Here is a 24,858-nt window from a genome sequence, read left to right on the forward strand (position 1 = left end):
GTCAATGCCAGCTGGTTGGCAGCGCTTTGGTAACCTCATAATTTAACAGACTGACAACATTCACTGGTCCCCAAGAACATCAGATTTGTCAGTAGCTGCCTCAAATGCAAAGTATACACCACATGCTATACGACTAACACAGAGCTGAAGACAGGGATTAGTGAAAAAATCTCTGGTGTTTCAAAGTGCAATGCAAAATCTCCTTCCAGGAATGCATACATCTGAATGGCCATATCATATGGACCTTATTTTCAAAAACTACTTCAATTTTTTTGTGTTTCCTTGAGCCACTCTCTACATGACAAAATGTATCTTAAGTTACACAGTTGAGCATGACAGTAGCTAAATATTCCACAACTGCTTGTTGTACTTTCAAGTGACTGCAGATGGACGGCACATGAAACGAAAGGGGCTGCTCACTAAATTCCGAAATACGATCTTCACCGAGGATGTAGAGTATGTGTTATTACCACCAATTTTCAAATCGTGTAATGATCATCATTCAAAAAATAAGAGAAATTAGAGCTTGTACTGAGGCATTCAGACAGTACCTTTTCCCCTCACGCAATCCACGAGTGGAACGGGGGGGATATGATTTTGGCGTGAATTGTGCCCTCCCCACACACCACTTGGTGGCTAGCAGAGTATATATGTAGATGTAGAACTGCACCTCTAACAGCAAACCATAATAAAAGAGAGGGGTATGTTAAATAAGATACTGCATAGCTAAGTTGTCAACAACAACAAAAATGTATAAGCACAGATCAACACAAATTGACAACTGCCATGTACACTTAGTAAAAAGAAAAATGGAAACACACATTTGGTAAGCAATGACTTGCTGATAAAGATTAATGAACAGCATCCTAACTTGCGAGACTAGAAAGTGAGCCAAACATGGAATTAATGTGTGTGCTCAGTTAAAGTCAGTTTGTCTGATATACCAGGTCTGTCTGACTGTGATTTTTAGGCAGTCTTTCCGGATTTATCTCGACAACTGCAAGAGACATTCCCCCATATAAATCCCAGAAACACAACACGCCAACAGATGAAATATGAATACATATAGTAAAATTTTACACAAGTCACAGACAGATGCCACACACGATTTCCCTCCTTTTGTGCACGTAATGTGTGCAGTGATAAGAAAGTCAATCTCATTACCGACTTAAGACAAAGATTACTGCCAAATTCTGAATGGTTAATTGCCAACCAGTAGCAGAACCTGCTACAGGTGAGGCAAATATTGAAGGAAAGGAAGAATACTGGGAAGAAATTCTAAATAACTGAGAATCATGTCACAAATCATGTAATAAGAACAATAAATAGACTGCACAATACTGGAGTAAATAATGGTGAAACTCTAACCTTTCCCAATATATTTTGTGGAGGTGATACCCCACAGCTCACAAAAGTACTATGACATTTTCTAACCTCTCCTTTCAGGATCTTTATCAAAATGCAGAATAGTCTGGACACACACACACACACACACACACACACACACACACACACACACACAGAGAGAGAGAGAGAGAGAGAGAGAGAGAGAGAGAGAGAGAGAGAGAGAGACTCCCAGGAAATGACTTACGAGAGCTCCACACACACACACACACACACACACACAGAGAGAGAGACAGAGAGAGAGAGAGAGAGAGAGAGAGAGAGAGAGACTCCCAGGAAATGACTTACGAGAGCTCCAGATGAGACATGTAAAGTATGGATTAAAAATTTTGACTCTTATTCAAAGGGGATTTCGGAATCCTTTGCAAACATTGCCATAGTTTTCATTTTCCCCCTCCCCATTTACACTGCGTAACACAACACTACGTTGCCCTATTGCTAAAGAGAGAGATTCTGTGGGTCTCAGAAGCAAATGTAAAATATATAGCACATAACTTTGTTTATGTATTTGATTTTATGAAATGCTCACAAAATTGAATTTTGATTAAAGAAGCATTTCCAGTTTAAATGCTCACAAGATTAAAGAAATATTCAAAGAACTTGAAAATAATTAGGTTTGACTGATACAACAAATGGATTCAGTAGGAAAGTACTTTCCAATGTTCACCAAACAAAAGTTTTATAAGTTTTCTCTCATGCACTATTCTTTGGTTTGTCAGTAGCTTCTCCTATGGGGGACCAAACAGTATAGTACATTATTTTCGTTGCAGATTGTGAGCAAGTATGTGCCAACATGGACTTAAAAAATGATACAATGAATAAGAAAGAAGAGCTTTATAGGGAATATTTGAACATTATTATCAGTGCAAAATTCAATAATCTAAAATTTGTTACAGAATGACATACTAAAGTGGAGAAAAGGAGTAAGTGTTCTGTACAAAATTCAGCTGTATTTTACATTTCTAGACACAAGATTCTCAATGTCATCACCTTAGAACATATGCCCCGTTTGAAAAATAGTCACACTACTTATGTTAGTAGATACACAAAAATTAAATGCATAACACACAACGAAATTCCAAGTTTATCTTGCCAGATCTACTAACTGGAGGGTGGGAGGGAGGGAGACCATTCAGGAGTCTAACATGTGACCACCCCACCATTAACAGCAAACATTACATTCTATTTTGACTCATTAGGCAGGTAACCCTGGTCACAGGAACAAAAGAGTTTTTTTAGTGATAAAGTTTGTATTTCTAATGGACCCCTGAATTAATGTGAATCTCACCTCACCATCTGAATATCTGCAATATTTCTATAGAATGAGGTATTTGATTAATACGACTCATGATTTGGCTCCTGCTTATACAGTTTCACAGCTTTCTTTTTAAATTTTTCTACATCACATGTCACATTTAATGCCCAAAACACACACACACACACACACACACACACACACACACACACACACACACACACACACAATTTGGGTTTTACAACACATTTTCGGAGGATGCCAGAAACAGCATATACAAATTCCAATAATGGATATGAGAACTCTAAGTGCTCCCAGTTTAGGCAACATATTCACAAAATTTCAACACATTCATTGGGAGTCCACCTAAACCGATAAATGGTACTCTGCTGTGTAGGGGATTGCTCAGTAATATCTCAGTCAGTTTCATCCAAAGTTTACAGAAAAGCTGTCTCACACTTGAAGTTTATCAGTTTCAAAATTGGGGAAAGGAAATAATTTCTTTTCTAAATCCTTAAATCTTATAGCATTATGCATCATACAGTGATGGATAGCAAAAGCATGAGTTCACTCTCCTTACTGATTGAGAGATAATTGGAAGTTACAGAGCATGTCAAACTCGACAACACTAAATCTTAAAATCAGCGCACAAGAGAAAGACAAAGTAATTTCACAACACCAAACAATCTAGGTGATTTTTTGCACAAATTTAGCTATAATGACTGATGGAATTCCAAAATTAATCTTTCATTCTACATCAGCTTGTGGCTTGAGATGGAAACAAGGTACTTGCTGGCTGAAGCTTTGTTTCAGTATGATATGCTACTTAGATAGAAGAGAAATGCTCATGAGAAAAACTTAAGTTTGGGTCTTAGATCAACAGCCAATTTTTTACTTCAATTAAAATAATGGTGGCTTGTTTCGGTGAGACAAGTTGTAGAACTCAGCCACAAGATAGTTTTAGGTCTTTCACGAGTGCTACAAGGCTTGATGTGTTGTGTGTCTTGTAGGTACATGCAGCACCATGTCAAGTGTGGCTGGCTGCATACTGCAATATGTCACTGACCCCCCCCCCCCATCCCCACCACTGCAATCTGTCAGTCACAAAGTTATTTTATTCCAGCTTTAGTCTATCAGAAAGCATCTCATCTGATGACTGATTAGAAAACAAACTGCAATGTAAATTATGACTTTGGTCAAGGTAACATTTGTTTTACGTTAAATTTATATTATGCTACAACAATAAAAGAGATGAATAACTTTATTACTGATTTAAATATGATAAATCTGCTTCCACTGTTGTTTACAGACTAGGGCCTCAATATCAGATGGAAACATTCTTCCTCGTTAAAACCACAAAGTTATGGAAAACTCATTTTGGTTCACAAACTACTAAATTCCATATGCTTTGTTATTGCATGCTCAGTGCACTAATTATCAGTAGGAAACTGTATTTGGATTTACTTCAGGACCAATCTTATCCTATGTTCATATCAAAATGACATATTCACCTCTATTTTGGAGTGTAGCTAAACCTAGATCATGGCCAGTTTCACAGTGGCTGGAACAGTGGTCTCCTCCATTTCTACACCTCTAACCTTGAGTATCATGCTTTGCTGCACTCAAAATACAAATGATGATGATGGATAAGTTTGACATAATCAATTATGAAACAGATGTTGATTAACTGGCTACACGTTCAGTCTTAGGATTTTCTTTTCATCTGGGATTCACACACAGAAGAAAAATCAGTGCACAGGAACTATAAAGACAAGTGAAAGAAGATATTCATCCTAAACATGTGTAGCATTTAGCAAGAACATTATATTTACTTTTCACTTCTCTCTCATATTTCAAATATAAATTTTTAGAAATAAGTGAGTCATTAAAAAAAAAGGTTTTACAACATATTTTCATCCAAAGAAGATCCAATACCTAATCAATGTCTTAATTGTACACTTACCCCTTTTGCCAACATATTTCTGACATCCTCTTAATACACTGAACATGTATTGTACACAGCCATGTTAAAGATAATAAAAACAAAAACTTACTACACTCATAGTAAAAGAAGAAATAACATTTGAAGAAACTAACTGGTCAGCTAGAGGTAGTCTGAGATTCCACATGATCCCGGCAAATATGAGCAGTCATTTCTTTCAGAGGTTCAAGCTCTTTGCTACTGACAAGATCAAATTCTTTCACAAAATAGTAAAAATGCTTGTAGCAGGTATTGACATGAGGTTCCTGGAAAATAAAATTCAGAATTTATCAGACGCAAGTTAAACATTTTGTTCAGATCAGAATTTACATATAAATATGAAATATACCTACCGCTCCAATAGCCACAATTCTATCAAAATGGTGAATATAAACATGTACAAAGACTCTGAAAAGACGGGTCAGAATTTTTCGACACAAGGGGATAAATGTCTTTGGAAAAGGTACATCTGAAATAAAAAATATACATCTGCACTTATTCTGTTCTGTAATTCTTTACAACACAACACAATACAATACATGGACATATACAAATATTTAACTTAACCGCATAGGTAATTTATCTAGTCCATTCCCAATTCAGTGGCATGTTGTCTTTTATAATTTGTAACACATTTAAATACTCTGACAATCTAAGTACTTAGTGCAACTGTTAATCAATAATTCATATTTACACTTCAGTCACTATGACTTATTTCCCTACAAATACAGCAACTTTGTTTTAATTTGAGGTTATTTAGAGAATGTCAATAATTACCTGTTGAAACAGGAAATAAAGTTTCATTGTTTATCTGTGACTCTACCCAGTCCATAAGGAGGCTAACATATTGTGGTGCAGGAAGAGGAGTTGGTTTCTTGTACTTTACACCATCTGCCCATAAATATTCAAATTTTGGTCCTCCTGACATAGTTGGACAGCTTTCTGGAGTGCAATACTCAGACACCGTACCATAAATTAAGTTGATACGATTGAAAAAGTCAACAACTGAAACAAACAGAATAATTGAGACAGAGAGCGCGCACACGCACGCACGCACGCGCACACACACACACACACACACACACACACACACACACACACACACACACACACACACACACCAATATATGTATAATAATGTTCTCTCCAAAATACAATGTGTGCTCCAAAAGTATAAAACTACTACCTTTCCCGTGTAAAACTATGAAGCCCTGCAAACTTTATCCAATGGAGATATGGTGTGGGAACATTCATGTGCAGTTGTGAATTTTTTCCCCTCCAGGAGAAAGTGTCTATTGCTACCAGTCCATCTGAGAGTGAGAACATACAGTGAGCAGTCCTTTGATCCCAGTATGTTGACAGAGAAAAACTAAGCAGTGATACTGCATCAAGTTTTCCCAAAAGCTTGGACAACACTCAAGTGGAAAATATTCACAATATTCAAAAGGCTTTCGAGGATGACACTATGAGCAACTCACAGATAAAGGAGTGGTACAATCACCACTTCAAATATGGTCACACATCAGTGAACAGCAAACCACATTCAGGAAGACCTTCAACAAGCCAAAATGACAATGTCATTTAGCAAGGGCTGACTTTAGTCATGGAAGACAATAGTATCACAGTATAAAAGCTTTTGAGCAAGATAGGGGTAAGCATTGGATAAGAACTTTCAATTTTGACTGGAGATTTGTGCACGAGAAGTGTGTCAGTGAAATTTGTACCAAAAATTGCTGCCAATGGGGCAGAAGGAACACCATCTGGAACTTGCACAGGACATTCTGGAAAATATACACAGTATCCCCAACTATCTGAACAATAAGACTGCATGGATGAGACATAGGTTTATGGATACGACTCAGAAACCAAAATGAAGTCATCACAGTGACAACATATAACATAATCAAGGCCAAAACAAGCATGCCAGGTCCAGTCACATTGATTGTTTTCTTCAATTTTTATGGGATGGTGCATCACAATTATGAATCAAAAGGCCAACACTACCAGGAGGTCCTTCCTCACTTTTGTGATGCCATGCAGCATGAATGACTCAGCAGCTCTGTCATGGTAAAGGACCCATACACTGAGCACATCTCATTCAGACTTTTCTCAGCAAACACAACATTTCAGTGGTTAGTCGGGCTTTCTACACTTCCAACATGTCACTATAAGACTTTTCACTATTTCTCAAGCAGAAAATTTGCCTGAAAGGAAAGCAATTTAGGTCAACATGCAGAATGTGATGACCCAGCTGATCAACATTCCTTAAGGCAAGATCCATAAGTACTTCAAACAATGGCAGGAGCACTGGGAGAACTCTGTGCATTACCCAGGAGAATACTTTGAAGGTGATTACAATTCTGTACCAAGTCAATAAATGTATTTCTGACAATCAAAGGTTTGATACTTTTTGAACACACTTCGTAGAAGCATAACAAATCATTATATAAAGGTAAACACTATTGAGGCACATAAAGGAACTCTCATGACACACATCAGTAAACGTTCCATAACCTGTAACTAGCAAGTATTACTCTGAAGTCACAGTGTGGTTCCACTGCATTTCCTCCTCCTGAGTGCCTAATGGTACATGTCCCTGACAACAGATGTGATGGTGGTGCTGGTTGTGAGTGGGAGTCAATGGCATTCAACAGAGTAGTTATTAGTGTCATTACTAAGATGGACAACACGCCACAAAAATGTGGCTAACTGATCCCTTTCAAAATAAATCTATTAGTCACATTCAATTACCCTAGCTAACAATTTTGGAAGGTCAGGCAGCACAAAATCTTAAAATACATACCAGATTCACCTCTTCAGCTAAAATAGAGATTATATCAACTGCTACAACGTTTGATGCCTTCTAACCATGACAGAAAACATTCCCTTTATATTGTCTACATTAGACTGTGATTTGGAAAGAATGATTGTTTACGGAACAAAAGACAAATTAAAAAAGTTATTTGTGTTAGCTACTTATTTTCTTTTGTAGCACATTTTGAGGATGTTCCAGTGTAATGACAAGCGCCAGCACGATGATGAAGAATGCAAGAGCAGAGAAGGCCGAGAGATGGTGTCAGCCAGTAGTATACTGACTAGGAACACACCACGACAGCAGCGGCCTCTATCTGACTAGAATATAAGTGCCGCTCCTGCCAGCATCTGCCAGACAGTAGAAGACAGGCACTAGCAGACCTGGACTAGGAACCATGCATTAGTAGAAGAGGCATTAGTAAAAGAGGCACTAGAACAGCCGTAACTTGTGATCCCTATGAACTTGTGTGAATTACTTGTATGGACATTGTATACAGCGAAGGACATTGATTACGTGCATGTTGCCAATTGCTTGTGACCCAAAGTTAAGTTTTGTCAATCTACCTTATTATAACAAAAACCATTAATGTGATTTGCTTGAATTGTTGTATAGCTATCCAAGAAAGCAGCATCCTTTAGGCACCCTATAAGAGACGAGTGAGCAGGACACCACAGAGGGCTTACACCCTCATCTTTGGGTGGATCAGTGGCTTACATTGGAATTTCTTGTCCTGTATGTAGCCAGTTGTCTGTTTTAACCAACATTTCCCTACAAGTAAGTTGTGTGTTAGTTGCCACAACATGGCAGAAATGGGACACACATTTCATCTATTCCACAAACCTAATGGCTGAGGACATTTCAGGATATTAAATAACACAAAGCTTGGGCATCCTTAACCATAACATACGTACCTATACTGAAAAATTCTGTTGCCGGAAGCACTGGAACTCTTGAAAAATATCTAAATACATTAGCAACGTTTGTATCCTTGATCAAAGCTGTATGTAATACTTTTCTCCTCTATATACACATTTACATTCTTATGCAGTGTTTTCTTTAATAGTCTTGATTTAGAAAAATGGAAAGAAACAAATAGCAACTCAAAATCTCACTTCACTTTATTCATTATATGAAGTTCAGTCACATTGCTTTTTCTTCACATAGTAACTTCTGAATAGAAAAATAAATATCTGTTCTGTTTTCTATTTTTATTGGTTTCTGCCACACACTGTGCCAGATATCTCTCTGCTCTCCTTATATGTAAAGGTCATAATCTCAGTATCATACTTATCATTTGTGTATTCTGTCCATCCTTTGAACTTGGCGCAAAGACTTTTTTATGACTAAAATTTGTTCGTCCTTCTACCCTTTTGTTGCACTGGGTAATCCTAATTTGGTATTTTAATTTCTCATCTCAGTTTTGCCAACTACCAGGTCTGAAGCAAGGACAAAACTGGGAAAAAAAATTTAAAAAAAGGCTGTAGCCTTTTCCTCCACACAAATCATCAAGCAATTTCTTCCATCATTTGACAATGTCAAATCTCTAAACCTTATAAACAGAAGCATTCCAGACAGTCTCGAATGACTCCAACAATATAAGGAGGACGAGCAAAAATCATGCACATTGTCACATATTGAACTACAAATGCAAAACTGTTTCTCTCCCCCCCCCCTCCCAAAAAAATTACTAGGCCAAGAGAGTGCAACAACTGAACTTCATATATTGGAGAAAAGTGGCATCAGATTCTAAGTGTTTTTGCGCACCTTTAGAACCAAGGAAGAAATAACAACAAAATGGCATAATAACTGGAGCATGTTGTTGCTCTCTATGCCACAGATTCTCTTGCAAGGGAGATGACATTATGGGATAGCCTATACAACCAAATGTGATCAGTAACAGCTTTTACCCCTCAACCCCCTCTTTCAGTATTTGTATCATTCATCATGGCTAGATAGCAAGCTGAAAGAAAATTAAGAAATAAATGTATTGATTTGTATACTTTTTAGTTCTATTTATTTTTGTTTTAGTTCTTTAACACATTGACTGCCACGTGAATTAAATATAACTCATAGGAAGTGTTCTCCTTGGGCCATGTGAAGTAAATACAACTCATGGACATTTTTCCATTTAAAGCTCCGTGGTGCAGTTGGAACTCACAGGAGCATGCTGTGACTTGGTGTTATAGTAGGTTATGGCCCCAGTAACAAATCAAGTTCATGGCCTACGGTTTTCTAGAGCTCAAGAGTAGTTATTGACATTTGAATTTGTGAGTCATATATAACTCACGTGGCTAAGTCGTACTGGACTTTTCTTCTTTTTATTATTTATTCATTATTTAGTTTGACATATTACTTACACAGCAGATTGCAAATTACATACAATTTTATTTACATTCTTCAACTCTAATTGCGGCAACAATAAAACTGAAAAATTTGGGTCATTCCACTTTGTTTCTCTAACACCTTTATGCACTGTGCTTTATGAAAAAACACTATGCAAAAATATGAGTCACAATTCTTACATTTCCATGCAGTTTGTTTGCATTTCTTGACAGCTTGCTTTCATGCAAATCCATTCTTCATTTTTTCGTAGCACACTGTACAAGCTACATCTGGCTGCTCCCCTGTTCACAAGTGCACAATCTGCAGGTAACACTGTGGCTTTGGTGAGAGGTGTTGTTGTTGTTGTTGTTGTTGTTGTTGTTGTTGATGATGATGATGATGTATCGGTAAATCACATGAGCATTTACTAGTGCTGACCCTGTCAGCAATTCAATTGCAAGATTCCTGTACCATTTCACACCCAACCTTGGACAATGTGAGTACGACTACATTTGGTCAGAAAGATCTATAAAAGACTTTGATGGACTATAGTCAATTATCATTGTTAGCTTTTTATTTTTCCCCTTCCTGGTTTGAACTTCTTCTTCTTCTTCTTCTTCTTCTTCTCCTCCTCCTCCTCCTCCTCCTCCATGAACAGTGCTCAGCATCAGAACATCCCTCTTATCTTTCCATTTCAGTACTACTACATCTGTGGTACTTCGCTCTGCTTTGTGTTCCCCCTTCTTCAGTTTTGCCTGTACAACATCTTGAGGATTAAGTTTTCTGTTTGATCTTACAGTACCAACTAAATGTGTTGATTGTTCAAGAAGCTGGTGTGCTAGATGAACACTTGTGTAAAAATTGTCTGTATATAAGATTCTCCTCCCATTAGTAATCCTCTCATACAGCTCATAACAACAGAAGTGCAAGAGAAACACCAGGATTTGCATTCTTACCACAGTAAACTTTCATATTCCAGGTGTAGCCACCCTTTAGATAAAGTTTAAACAATTTAATTCTGTATTTATGGTGCTTATTCTTTATGTACTGAATGAAACTCAGTCTTCCTCGAAATGGCACAAGTGTTTCATCAATGTAAACGTCTTTCTCCGGCACAACTACACTTTGAAATCTCTGCAGTAATTTATCAATAAGAGGTTGAACTTTGAATAAAGGGTTTCCCAATTGGCACTGGTTGTTATCAGGAAAATGCCACATACTTAAAAGCAGTTCAAAACAATTTTGTGACATAACATTTTTTACGTTGTTGTGATAGAGCATATTTCTTGACCAATAATTTGGAATCCTTAGCTTTACATTTAGTGACATCCTTAACAAAAATCCTAAAAATTGTTCAATTTCAGTTTTGCTGACATCAGTCCACGCTTTCAGTCATGAATTAACAGTTACTGAATGGCTTTCTAAGACTTGTTTTGCGTACAAACTAGTTTGTTGAGTCACATATTCTAAAATTACATCAGTTACAAAATATTTGAAGAAATCGTATGGTGTCTTGCCTTTGAGAGTTAGTGCAACAGAAGCATTTACACCAGAAGTGGAATTAATAAATGTAAAGTTATTCATATTTTTACCCATAAGTCGCCCCAGATAACCTCATTAGAATTTGTTCTAAGTGTGTCATCTTCATCTTCATAACTTTCTGATATTACACTTACTTCAATTGACCCTGAATCAACTGCAGTAGTTATGGCACCAACATGGTTAGATGTGCTTTGTTGCCTGGCTTTTACAGCTGTGAAGTCTGGTTCTTTGACTGAATGTGGACTTAAAACTCTTCTTCCTATCTTCACTGATGTGAGTCCATCATCAGACCTTCCGGTTTCGCTTCCGGTCTCCTCTGGTAAAAATTTGTCTGAGCTATCACCAAATAAAGACACAGATCTTCATCACTTATGTCCATAACTTCATCTAAAAGCTGCTGTATATGCCTTTGTTCATCTTCATAACTTCTATGAGAAATTTTCTTCTGCCACAGTATCACATTGTTATGGAGCAAACAACACTGAATAAAGACTGTAGCAACAATAAAGGAACTGTATACAAATAATGCTGTGGAATGAAAAACTGACAGGAGTACAAACCTAAAATTATTAGCGACATAGCAAATGACACACCTGGTACCTTTACACTGGGGCCATGTGAATCATATGCAACTATCACAAAAATTTTAAAAAGTTACTAAAATGCCATATTTTCACTTCATTTGCACTTAACAAGTTTACTTGGAGCAAACTAAAACACGATATTGAAAAAAAGTAAATGGCCCAAGGGGTCGGTAACCCAACTATACCATGGCAGCCAATGTGTTAAAATAAACTGGTAAAAAGAATCACAAACCAAAATGTGGAAACTGATTTACGTCTCAGTTACACAAAATAGATGTAATATGAAAGTGTGAGCACTGAAATTACACAGAAACACAAAACCTTTTGTTGTATATACATTTCATAAGTACTGTCTTATTGGTTGGTTGGTTGGCTGGCTTAAAAGAGAGGGGGGGAAGGGACCAAACTGTGAGGTTATCGGTCCCTTGTTCCTAATAAAACAATGCCACAAGTGTTACAATAAAACAGATGAGACACATAAAAAAACAGAAAGAAAGGAAAAACCACAAGAACGAAGGAAAGGCAAGGAACCCCAAAAGGAACGAAAGAGGACAAGAAAACAGAGATGCTAGAAACAGAAGAGAGTAAAACAAGAAAGCAGACTACAGTGGCTGGCTGACCACAAGAATAAAAAGGAAAAGCCAGCCACTCTGCAATACATTAAAACCTCCACCCTAAAAGAACTAGGGTGGAGGACACAAAAGGGACAAAGGACATGCGCTAAAACTTAGGTCAAATGATAAAACCCACCCTCATGAATAAAACGTAAAACTAAATGAGCCAATGAGGCGTTGTCAGATAAAATTAGCGGCAATGAGTCCGGTAACCCAAGATTTCGTCACTGGGCAGTCAAAGTGAGAAAGTGCACCAGAATATGGGCCACTGTCAACCAGGCGCCGCACCGACACTGAGGCGGGTCTTCATGGCGCAAGAGTTAACCGTGGGTCGCCCAAGCATGGCCAATGCGGAGCCAGCAGAGGATAACTGATTCCCTGCGAGAGGCCCACATATAAGACTTCCACACATTCATAGACTCCTTAATGACACACACTTTGTTGTGCATATTGTTATGCCATTCCGTCTCCCAAAGGCGAAAAACCCTGCAGCGAATGTCAAAACGCAGGTCAGGTTCAGAGATGCCCATCTCCAGAAGCGGTTTCCACGTAGCCTGTTTGGCCAGACTGTCAGCAAGTTCGTTGCCTGGGATGCCGACGTGTCCTGGGGTCTATACAAACACCACTGAATGACGCGACTGGTCCAGGGCATAGACGCACTCCTGGATGGACGCCACCAAAGGATGGCAAGGGTAGCACTGGTCAATATCTTGTAGGCTGTTCAAGGAATCAGTACACACAACAAACGATTCCTCGGGGCATGTACGGATGTGCTATGGGGGACGGATGTACTATGGGGGACACCAACTTGGACATGGGAAGTGTAAAGCGACAGGAAATTCTAGATGAAAATCGGGAGTGAGCCTCTGAGGCCCCATTTGTATAATGTGAAAAGGATTTGATGTCAGCATGTCATGTCATATGCTTTACGTAAGTCAAAAAAGATGGCAACAGGTATTGGCGTCTGGAAAAGGATGACTGAATGGCAGAGTTGAGGGGGACAAGATTACCAGTGGTAGAGCAACCCTGGCGGAAGCCGCCCTGACATGGAGCCAATAGGCCACGTGACTCTAGGACCCAACCCAACCGCCGACACACCACACATTCCAGCAGCATACAAAGAATGTTGGTGAAGTTGATGGGCTGATAGCTATCCACATGAAGTTGGCTTTTACAGGGTTTGAGCACCGGAATGATGGTGCTCTCCCGCCATTGCTATGGAAAAATGCCATCGCACCAGATCCAGTTGAAGATGAGGAGATGTCCCTTGTAGTCAGATGAGACACGTTTAATCATCTGATTGTGGATTCGATCTGGTTCAGGAGCTGAGTTGGGGCAATGTGCAAGGGCACTCAGGAGCTCGCACTCTGTACATGGGGCATTATAGGATTCACTGTGGCATGTAGTAAATGAGAGGAATTTCCCTTCCACCTGCCGTTTGAGAGTGCGAAAGGCTGGGTGTAATTCTCTGACGCACAGACTCAAGGATAGTGCTCAGCAATCACGTTTGCATCGGTAGATAACACGCCATTTATGTTAACACCAGGAACACCTGTTGGGGTCTGGCACCCGAAAACATGTTTCATCTCTGCCCAGGCTTGGGAAGGTGACATATGGCACCCAGTGGTTGAGACATATCTCTCCCAACACTCCTACTTCCGTCGTTTGATAAGTTGCTGAACGCGAGCATGGAGCTGTTTAAAGGCTATGATGTGCTCCAGGCAAGGGTGCCACCTATGCACTGTAGAGCTCGCTGGTGCTCCTTAATTGCTTCAGTACCTTCCGGTGACAACCAAGGGACTGTCTTTCACTGGGGGCACCCTAAAGAACGAGGGATCGCGTTTTCTGCCACAAAAAAGATTGTTGTTTTCAGCTGCTCAACCATCACATCTGTGTTCCCATGTCGGTGAGATTCAATGGTGACAAGCAGAGGTGAAAGTTTCCCAGTCCACCTTGTTTAAAGCCCATGTGGGCAGGCGTCTGTGGACTTGATGCCGGGGCAGTGACAGGAAGATGGGGAAGTGGTTATGACAACACAGGTCGTCATGTGCTCTCCAGTGTACAGATGGGAGAAGTCCTGGGGTGCATATTGATAAATCACTGGCCGAGTAACTACCATGAGCCACACTGAAATGCGTGGCAGCCACAGTATTTAAGAGGCAGAGGTTGAACTGAGACAGTAAAGTTTCGACATCTCTGCCTCGGCCAGTAAGCACAGTGCTACCCCACAAGGGGTTATGGGTGTTAAAATCTACCAAAAGTAGGAAAAGTTTAGGGAGTTGATCAATCAGTGCAGCTAATACATTCAGGGATGCTACACCATATGGAGAAAGATTTACACTGCTGACAGTTATTTCCTGTGTCGTCCTTATTCCGACAGCCACAGCTTCAAGTGGGGTTTGAAGGGGCAAATGTTCACTACAGACTGAATTTAGGACATAAACGCAAATGCCACCTGACACTCGATTATAGTCGCTACGGTTCCTGTAATATCCCTTATAGCCGGGCAGGGGTACGCATTGCTGGGAACCAGGTTTCCTGGAGGACAATGCAGATAGCAGGTGTAAAGCGTAACAGTTTCTGTAGCTCAGCCAGGTGGTGGAAAAAACCGCCGCTATTCCACTGGAGGATGATGTCATCGTGAGACTGGGAAGGCATGGAACATTCAATGACGCAGTTTACGCCTCTGGGTCACCTGCTGGCACCGACTTTTTGACTGAGCAGTCTATATCCATTTCTTCTGAGGGTCCGGCGAGATCTAGGGCCTCAGCGGACACCAGAATCTCCACCTCATCCACAGACACAGAGCTTGGAGGTAGCGGTGGTGTGGGTGCCACCGCAATTCCCTTGGTGTTAGGGACCTTCTTTTTGGATTTCTCTCACTGTTCCTTGGGTTTCCCTGGCTGGGAGGAATTCACTGATTCTGTCTCCAGGACTGAGGATGAGCGAGAAGCCCTGCAACCAGCTGCTTTTGGGCTCTTCAGCCACTGGCAGGTGTCATCTTTCCCATTAGTAGAAATCTGGGAAGGGAGTGACCCAAGGGACCCCTTCCCAGTGAGAGCAGCCGAAGAAGTTGTATGCTTCTCCGGCTTAGAATGGGGGACGGATGTCCCCGATGGTTGGGAGGGTGTTGCTCCTGAAGCAGGTGGTGCAGGAGCAACAGGGTGGGAAGTGCCCCCCACCATCAAGGGGGCAGGTGTAGTCTTCTGGCTCTGGGAGGTGACTGGGGTTGGCAGGGCTGATGGGGCTAGAACAGTTGTAGAGGCGGCATAAGACGATGTCATGCGTACAGGATGTAGGCGTTCAAATTTCCTCTTAGCGTCAGTGTAGGTCAGTTGGTCCAGGGTATTGTACTCCATGATTTTCCTTTCTTTCTGGAGAATCCTGCAGTCTGGCAAGAAAGGAGAATGGTGCTCTCCACAGTTGACACAGATGGGAGGCTGGGCACATGGAGTATTGGGATGTGATGGGCGTCCGCAATCTCGACATGTGGGAAGACATATGACCAAACTTCCAACATTTAAAGCACCACATTGGAGGAGGGATATAGGGTTTTACATCACAGCGGTAGACCATCACCTTGACCTTGTCGGGTAATGTATCACCCGCAAAGGCCAAGATGAAGGCACCTGTGGAAATGTGATTATCCCTCCAACCCTGGTGGACATGCCAAACGAAATGTACACCTCGTCATTCTAAATTGGCGCACAGCTCATTGTTGAGCTGCAAATGAAGGTCCCTGTGAAATATGATACCCTGGACCTTATTTAAGCTCTTCTGGGGCATGATGGTTACAGAAATATCCCTCAGCTTGTCACAAGTGAGTAAAGCCTGTGACTTGGCAGAGGATGCTGTTTTGATCAAGACTGACCCAGATCTTATTTTGCACAAGCCCTCCACCTATTCAAACTTGTCCTCTAAATGCTCAACAAAAAACTGAGGCTTCATCGTCTTGAAAGATGCCCCATCAGCTCTCTAACATACAAGGTACCGGGGCGAAAAAAAGCTGCTGCCATCCTAAGCCTGATGTTCCTCCCATGGTGTAGCCAAAGAGGGGAGCGATTTAGGGTTGTATTTCTGTGCATTGAATTGAGCCCATGAACGCTTAGAGACTGCTGGTGTTTGACCACCAGCAAGAGATGATGTACTACGCTTCATCGCGTGTCATCCACCCTGATGCCACACACTCCGACCAGGCGCCCTCCTCACAGGTGCCACCCAGCCTCAGAAAGGGCCACCTGGCAGGATGGCCATTGCCGGGAGTCTTGATGCCCCAGGGAGACAGGCATCTACTCCTTGGCATACGTGGGGAGTTAACAGTGCAGGCATCAGCAGAGTGATCCCTGTGTGGTCAGGTGGCTACAACCAGCAGGGTACATGGCGGCCCCACCACAACGGACTGGCTACCTTGCTGAGTATCAGCTGCACCCAAGCAAACAAGTCGATTGTCATTGTCAGCGCATAAAACGATACTGCACAGTTGATGGAAAAATATGCACCCGGGAGGGTGACCTTGCCCAACAGTTGAAGAATGAGCAGCAGTGCAGATCCACGTCAACAAATTATGTGATAGGTCTCAGCGCATGATGGACACGATGCACCATGTAAGGTGCCCTTCCCCAATTGGCTCGCTCTTCGGGAAAATTTTGAAAAATGGAGATCAAACCCTACAGGGGACCATCACAAAGGCCGAAACTTGTGGGACTCCTTTTAATTGCCTCTTACAACAGGCAGGAGTACCTCGGGCCTATTCTGACTCCCGGACCCGCAGCGAAGTACTGTCTAGCTGTGTGTGTGAGGGGGGGGGGGGGGGGGGGGTCAACTTTGACACTTCAAAGAAAGGATTAGTGAACATAATCCATCGTGTCTGTGCCCCCTTTGTGTAATACCACTGGCATTTTTTATTTCCTTTCATGCTAGAAATCATGCTCATATATTATACATTTCAACATTGCCTCATAAAAAATAGAGTATGGTCTGGTGATCTAGCTTGTCATGGAACAAAGTATCCATAACTAATATGTTTTGAAGAAAAGAAGTTGTTCAAATGACATACAGTGTTGAGATGACAAATACTCCACCCCAGATCCAGATATTAACGCTGCATTTCATGTTGATGCCCTATGTGCACGATGTGAGGCTTTACTTCTGCCCACTGATGCCTGTATATAAGATACTGATCACTTTTTTTGCATTAATAAAAATGGCACACTATAACACAAACACTACTGAGTTTGAAACAACCAGAACAGACAACAATATTTCATTGTGTTTTGGATAAACACTGATTAACACAACTATTTTCACTGAGGCTACTGGTTGTTGGGTTTACTAACATTAGTGTATTGTCTGTACTCCCAGTCACTCATTTTCCCAGCCACGTGACATTTTTCATTGCAGCCTTGTGATGTTGGATAACATCATGTAGGAGAATATGAATTCGCACCAGGCAGTCCAGAATACAAACGCCATCTGCCACTCCATTTCTTAGACCTTTTCTCTCTTTGGCAAGGTGATGCAATAGATAAAAGAACAAAATCTTTCCTCAAATCGACAGATACTATAGTGCATCTTTTACTTTCTGAATCGTTCAGTCTGCTGGAACCTTCCTCTATTTATTACTGAGTTCCAAGAAAATTGGATGACTATGGAAAGATTGTAACTCTACGCCACGTATAGTGAATTTTTATGGCACTTTAGTCTTAATAACAATGAAGAAATATTGTAAAGCACAATACTGTCATTCATTACAATAACAATGCTCTTTTAAAATTCCAGTAAGTGAAAACAAAATCTAGTCCAGCATGTATGATTTTATGTATCCAGTCACGATTAATACCACTCAAGGTCTCATAAGCAGTGATGATGATTGCTATTTCAGTAGGACTAAACAGTGTCATTACAGTTCCTCCTTTTCAAACAAATGCAGTAAAAATTGTAATTGAAATCAGAAAACGTAGTGGTCTGTTTCACAGTCTCTGACCCTGTACTTGTGGCTAAACTCTGTTGTATTATTTAAATGAGGCAGTTTAAAGAGAGGAAACTTTGGTACTTTCTAACATGGCAATTTTTAGAGGGAGGAGCTAAAAAAAGAAAAATATTGTGGGAGTGGGGAGGGGGACAAGAAATAGTGAACAAACAGAAACTGTGCTATGCACGAAGCAGCATCTTTAAATATATTTTTATAGCAGTACTGTATTCCTTTAATACCTAAAAAACTTGGTTGATTGTTTATGATACATTATGACATGTAGGTATGTCTGTTTTAAGATAAGAGAATGGAATGATGAGAAAAATTTTGTCTCTTTCACCTTGGGAATAAACATTTTGACTTTATGTCAATTTGGCAGCTTTTGTATAAACACCACTGCTTTTTTATTCATACAGTTTCTAAGTTTACATCAGAGCATGGGAATCTGGGCCTTTTTAACACAGAAAATTTCAAAGTGGCGACAGAGAATTTAATCTGGGACCCTGAAACTAGAGGGGCGATACAAAATCCATATTACTTCACAAGCTACATGTGCCCCTGAATGAACCTAAATGCTGAACACTGCAGTGGCAGTCCTTAGCTACATGGTGGCACTAAAGGGTAAGTGTTTCGGGGAGATTCACTATTTTTGGATGGATTAAATTTGGTGACACCAGTTAACAGATAAAGAAGAACTTTGTTTTGGTCAAGGCAGAATTCCCAAATGCATTTCCATTCTTTTTAAAAATCATAATTTGACATAACTGTATGTCTCTTACTTACTGGAATAGTAGAGTTTTGATCAAACAAACCATCCTAATATTTCTACAGGTAATGAAACAGCCTATAATTAGAAACAATGGGGTCAACAATTTCAAACCAAACATGATCCTCATATAACCACAAAATATATTAACTAAATGAATGAATGACACAAATTATAGGCCATGTGTGCCAATTACTCTTGATTGGTGATCACTGAACACACTGTTCATTTTTTGTACATATAGATGCCTGGGGATGGTCTGTTGTTCAGCTCTTGTTCCAGTTCACGTTCTTTTGAAAAATATTAAGATTTTGTAAATCACCACCACCTTGAAATAATATTTTCCCTAACTAAACAAAAATGTACTTAAAAAGTAAGGTATCTAATGTGGGAAAGAAAGGAAACCATAAAAACAATAATGTTTGCTGTCTCAATGCCCAAAACCTGCTTGATGATGGAGATAATTTCTGAATTTATCTGATAAATGAACTCCAAGAACCACAATCTTTACATTTAAAGAAAAACTGAAATTTATGTTCCTGCCCCATCAGCCAAAATTACTACATGTTGCCTGTTTTAATTTTTGTTTGCTTCAAAAAAATCACCATGAGAGTGACAAGAGGTGGTGGTGGTGGTGGTGGTGGTGGTTAGTGTTTAACGTCCCGTCGACAACGAGGTCATTAGAGACGGAGCACAAGCTCGGGTTAGGGAAGGATTGGGAAGGAAATCGGCCGTGCCCTTTCAAAGGAACCATCTCGGCATTCACCTGAAACGATTTAGGGAAATCACGGAAAACCTAAATCAGGATGGCCGGAGACGGGATTGAACCGTCGTCCTCCCGAATGCGAGTCCAGTGTGCTAACCACTGCGCCACCTCGCTCGGTAGAGTGACAAGAGAAATTACCTGAGGATACAAACATTTACCATTATATGAGGGTATAGAAGCAACAACACATGGATTATATTAAGGGATTCAAATACACAGAACTCAGGAATAGTGCAGTGATACTAATACAATATTGGAGAAAGCATGGGAGATTAACTGAAAATGAAATAATTTTTAAAATATTCTTCACTTTCTGTGAAGCAATGGGTTATCACCACGACTCCCCCAAAATAATTAATACAATGATATCTAGACAAAAAGTTATGTTTATATAAACAAATTAAAAAACAGTAACATCCAATGTATAGTATAAAAATCAGACACAAAATGGCAATCATATCTGAATTCATGACAGTAAATATTCTTACCGTGAACTGCAATCCAGTCATTTGTATCTTCACCATTTGGCAGCTGTACAACAGCTCGTAAATTAATTCCAGAGCTCAATGACGCTTGGGCTTGTTTATGAAGGGAATACCTTAAGGTTCCTGGTTCAAAGCTCTTTTTGGGACGGAAAGTCTGCAAGCAGATAAATTAATAATGAAGTACATTTCTTGAAATCTTAATACAATCACTATTCACATCACCTAAATCAAGAGCAATGTAAATATAAATTCAAGTTATTAATACAAATGTTCATCCTGTAGCAAGTTGTTATTTGTTGACATTCCATATCACAGGCAAGTATCACACTCACTCGTATCTACAAAATAACCAACCCAATGACAGACAGTGTAAAAAATAAAGAACTATCACACAGTACAAGCATGTTAGTAATAGTGACAGTGCTGGTGAAAGATAGGATTTGGAACCTTGCAACTCATGGATAACAATGGTTTTTCACTGTTCGTACTTGTTCTTAGAGCCTACTTTCAGTCTCCAAAAAGCTACTAATGACACAGGGAAACAAAAGAAAGAAAGAAATAAAAAAAGGCTCATTTCAAAAACTAGTACAAACACTGTGCTGTCAACAGATACACAGTGCCAAAAGTGTTATATTAATCATGCATATACCCCACTTCTGTTAGTTTAGCCATATTTGCTTTATTATGATTCTAATGTTGAATCACAATGTTTACTTGTAATCAGGTTATTAATTTCAATCAGTAATGAGCATCTTCAGTTTACCAAATGCAACATGACACATCTGCTCACCGTACTTCCACCAGGCAGTCAGCAGAATGTTTTTGATCAGTCTTTTTGGATTAGGTATTCAACACTAAATACAACCACCAAACCATTTGTGTCAGCTGAGGTGGTATGAGTGAGTTTTTGTATTGAGAGTTTTGTTTGAGCAGTAGAGGTCTAGTGAAATTTGAGTTGTACAGGGAGTGAAAGGCTGTTTACAATTTGTACAGAAACCAGATGGCCGTTATAACAGTCGAGGGGCACGAAAGGGAAGCGGTGATAGGGAAGGGAGTGAGACAGGGTTGTAGCCTCTCCCCAATGTTATTCAATCTCTATATTGAGCAAGCAGTAAAGGAAACAAAAGAAAAATTTGGAGTAGGTATTAAAATCAATGGAGAAATATTAAAAACTTTGAGGTTCGCCGATGACATTGTAATTCTGTCAGAGACAGCAAAGGACTTTGAAGAGCAGTTGAACGGAATGGACAGTGTCTTGAAAGGTGGATATAAGACGAACATCAACAAAAGCAAAACAAGGATAATGGAATGTAGTCGAATAAATTGGGTGATGCTGAGGGAATTAGATTAGGAAATGAGACACTTAAAGTAGTAAAGGAGTTTTGCTATTTGGGGAGCAAAATAACTGATGATGGTCGAAGTAGGGAGGATATAAAATGTAGACTGGCAATGGCAAGGAAAGCGTTTCTGAAAAAGAGAAATTTGTTAACATCGAGTATAGATTTAAGTGTCAGGAAGTTGTTTCTGAAAGTATTTGTATGGAGTGTAGCCATGTATGGAAGTGAAACATGGACAATAAATAGTTTGGACAAGAAGAGAATAGAAACTTTCGAAATGTGGTGCTACAGAAGAATGCTGAAATTAGATGGGTAGAACACGTAACTAATGAGGAGGTATTGAATAGAATTGGGGAGAAGAGGAGTTTGTGGCACAACTTGACAAGACGAAGGGATCGATTGGTAGGTCATATTCTGAGGCATCAAGGGATCACAAATTTAGCACTGGAGGGCAGCATGGAGGGTAAAAACCGTAGAGGGAGACCAAGAGATGAATACACTAAGCAGATTCAGAAGGATGTAGGGTGCAGTAAGTACTGGGAGATGAAGAAGCTTGCACAGGATAGAGTAGCATGGAGAGCTGCATCAAACCAGTCTCAGGACTGAAGACCAGAACAACAACAACATTTGGGATTCTTGGTATCATGGTCTTCATATGGGCTATGCAGGTCAAGAGCAGTTTACAATACCAATAGTATTTCATTTTTGCATGATTGCCTTGAAAGTTGAGAATTTTGTGTCCTTTATTTGTGGTATAATACTTGTTTGGAATGGTAACATTATCCTTGTTGTGTATTTAGTCTGTTCCTGCCCAAAACACCTAATCAAGCAGGTGTTCAATCAGTTTCATGTTATTGCTGGAGTTAAATGTTTTGAGTGTTATGTATGTTTATTCACAGGTTTAATAACCAACGTCATAGTCACCATATTGCACAACGTTGAAATAGTTGTGCCCACCACTTTGATGACATCACAGGTCAAAGCTGACAGGTGGTACCAAAATTTTTGGTTTAGCCCAAAAATTTAGTCGCATCATTATTGATTTCATTTTGAACCAAATAGAACTTAACATACAAGTAATTAACATCTCTTTTTTTTCCCTAGAATTATAATTCTGTGCATCACTACCCTGTGACCTATAACTGCCATTGAAATATTCCAATAAAGCATTTATCCACTATGAGACAATATATAGCTTCAAAGCCCAGCTCTTGTAAAATATATCTACTATATGATCCAGGATGAGCAACAGGTATTACTGTTTGCGAATATAGTTGTACAAAATGAGTAATTTCTCAATGCAATGTTTTTTTCAAGAAAATTGCAGATCAGTATCTGTAGTGTCTGGTACTAATGTCGTGTTACTCTACTGAGCTTCATACCACCCTCATGATGGGGAGCATGCTGACTGTTTTCCATACAGACTAAAGAGAGGTCATGGGGCATAGCTGCATGTTTATGGGCCAGCAGTCACTTTTCTGGACAGACTGAAGGGAATGCAAAGAATATAGCAGCATATTTTGTGGCCTTGAGTCATAACTATGTCCACAGTGTGCGCAGTGACAGTAAAATGAGCTGTGCACAAACAGTGCAAAACTATTTTGGTACTATAAATTATGTTGTGCAAATTATGTATAGTCAAAACAACATGGTACAATAAGGACCAAACAACTGAAGCAGTGCAGTTGTTAAAACAATGACCTCATATTCAGCACAACAGAGTTTTCCTCTGTCCGGTCACCTTAATTAGGTTTTCCTAAATCATTTCAGGAAAATGCCGAGCTGGTTCCTCCAGCAAGGCCACAGCCAAGCACCTGTCCTATCCTATCTTCATAAAAACGTCCTTGTGTACTCTGTATGTGTATATTTGAGCAATTTATTTTCAATGTATTATGATGACAAATGCTATATCATTGTCAGAGAATCCATGGATGTATGCATGAATATATAAAATTTATGGACTAAGTATCTTCCTGTGACATGTAAAAAACTGAAGTGCACCTCAAACTGGTCCAGTTTATTACATCTGTTCCCTGTCGTCCCAGACTTTCAGTCATTCCACCATCGACACTACCATGGCACTTTCCTTGCCCATTCTGGTCAAGCATAATGTTCGATTCATACACACAGACAATTCTGTGAATGTGACATTTCTGAAAATTGTTAACTCCAGTGGAGAATTAGGGATCAACAGAAGCATCTGATCCCACATGTCGGCTTTAAGGGTCCGGTGTGTGACGTCATGACGGCGCGGAGTTTGGTTAGTGTGTGTGGTGTGTTTGTAGATGTCGTGTTGTGGTTTGTTGTGCTCTCTGGTGGTATGTTCAGGGTTTTCGTTTGTGTGGTGTAATGGGCTCAGTTTGGTTTTGCTCATTTTCCAGAATTGTTCGAGTGTCAGCTGTGTTTGTAGTGGAATTCGTTTCAGTGAGTTAACGATTCTGCGTTAAGGTTAATTTAGTGTCGTTCGCTGTACATTGTGTGGCAATTTTAGTAAAATTAATCGGTTGTTGTTTTTGTTCAGGAATGGATATGATGGATAAAATTAACAGTGTGCAGGTCAAGGGAAGTGTTCGATCCCAATCAGTGGCTGTGTATGTTGGTATTGATATTGGGAGATGTTTTTGAGCTATATAGGCCAAGGGAAGTGTTTGATCCTAATTTATGGGATCGGAGCTGCTATTGAGCTATATAGGTCAAGGGAAGTGTCCAATTCCAGATGATATTGTGTTTAGTTGTATTTGGGGAGTTTTGTGATGTCTGTTTTTTTCGTCATTTTGTGAGGTTTTGTATGGAGGTGGGCGTCTAAATTTGTTTATATTTTGTTTGCCCCCACCCAAAAACACCCCATTTCCCGCACTTGTACAGTTAGTGTCATTAGGCTTTTTGTGGAAAGTGTGTGTGTTTGTTTTTCGATGTAGGCCCTATTTTCGTCCTCATAATGTGTACATAACAACTTTATATGTACCATATTGGAATCGTGCTTTATGGTCATTTCCACCATATCTGTGACGTCATG

The 24,858-nt window shown here is 39.8% G+C and overlaps 1 protein-coding gene across 6 annotated transcripts in view; it reads right to left on the reverse strand.

Moving 5' to 3' along the window:
- LOC126470536 (MOB kinase activator-like 3) overlaps window positions 1-24,858 on the reverse strand; it is a 64,138-nt gene that overhangs the window by 35,456 nt on the left and 3,824 nt on the right. For 3 of the 6 annotated variants that reach the window (XM_050098466.1, XM_050098464.1, XM_050098462.1), the window contains exons 2-5: window positions 20,509-20,659; window positions 5,418-5,645; window positions 4,994-5,109; window positions 4,757-4,906 (exon numbers count right to left, since the gene is read on the reverse strand). In XM_050098466.1, coding sequence (XP_049954423.1) covers window positions 4,760-4,906; window positions 4,994-5,109; window positions 5,418-5,645; window positions 20,509-20,659 — 642 coding nt within the window. In that variant the 3' untranslated portion in view covers window positions 4,757-4,759. Of the gene's footprint in view, window positions 1-4,170; window positions 4,281-4,713; window positions 4,907-4,993; window positions 5,110-5,417; window positions 5,646-20,508; window positions 20,660-24,858 lie in introns of all 6 variants that reach the window. The other 3 variants (XM_050098465.1, XM_050098463.1, XR_007586231.1) reach the window with 2 other exon arrangements.

The sequence above is a fragment of the Schistocerca serialis genome, chromosome 3 (genome assembly GCF_023864345.2).
Source record: "Schistocerca serialis cubense isolate TAMUIC-IGC-003099 chromosome 3, iqSchSeri2.2, whole genome shotgun sequence".
NCBI classification, from domain to species: Eukaryota; Metazoa; Arthropoda; class Insecta; order Orthoptera; family Acrididae; genus Schistocerca; species Schistocerca serialis.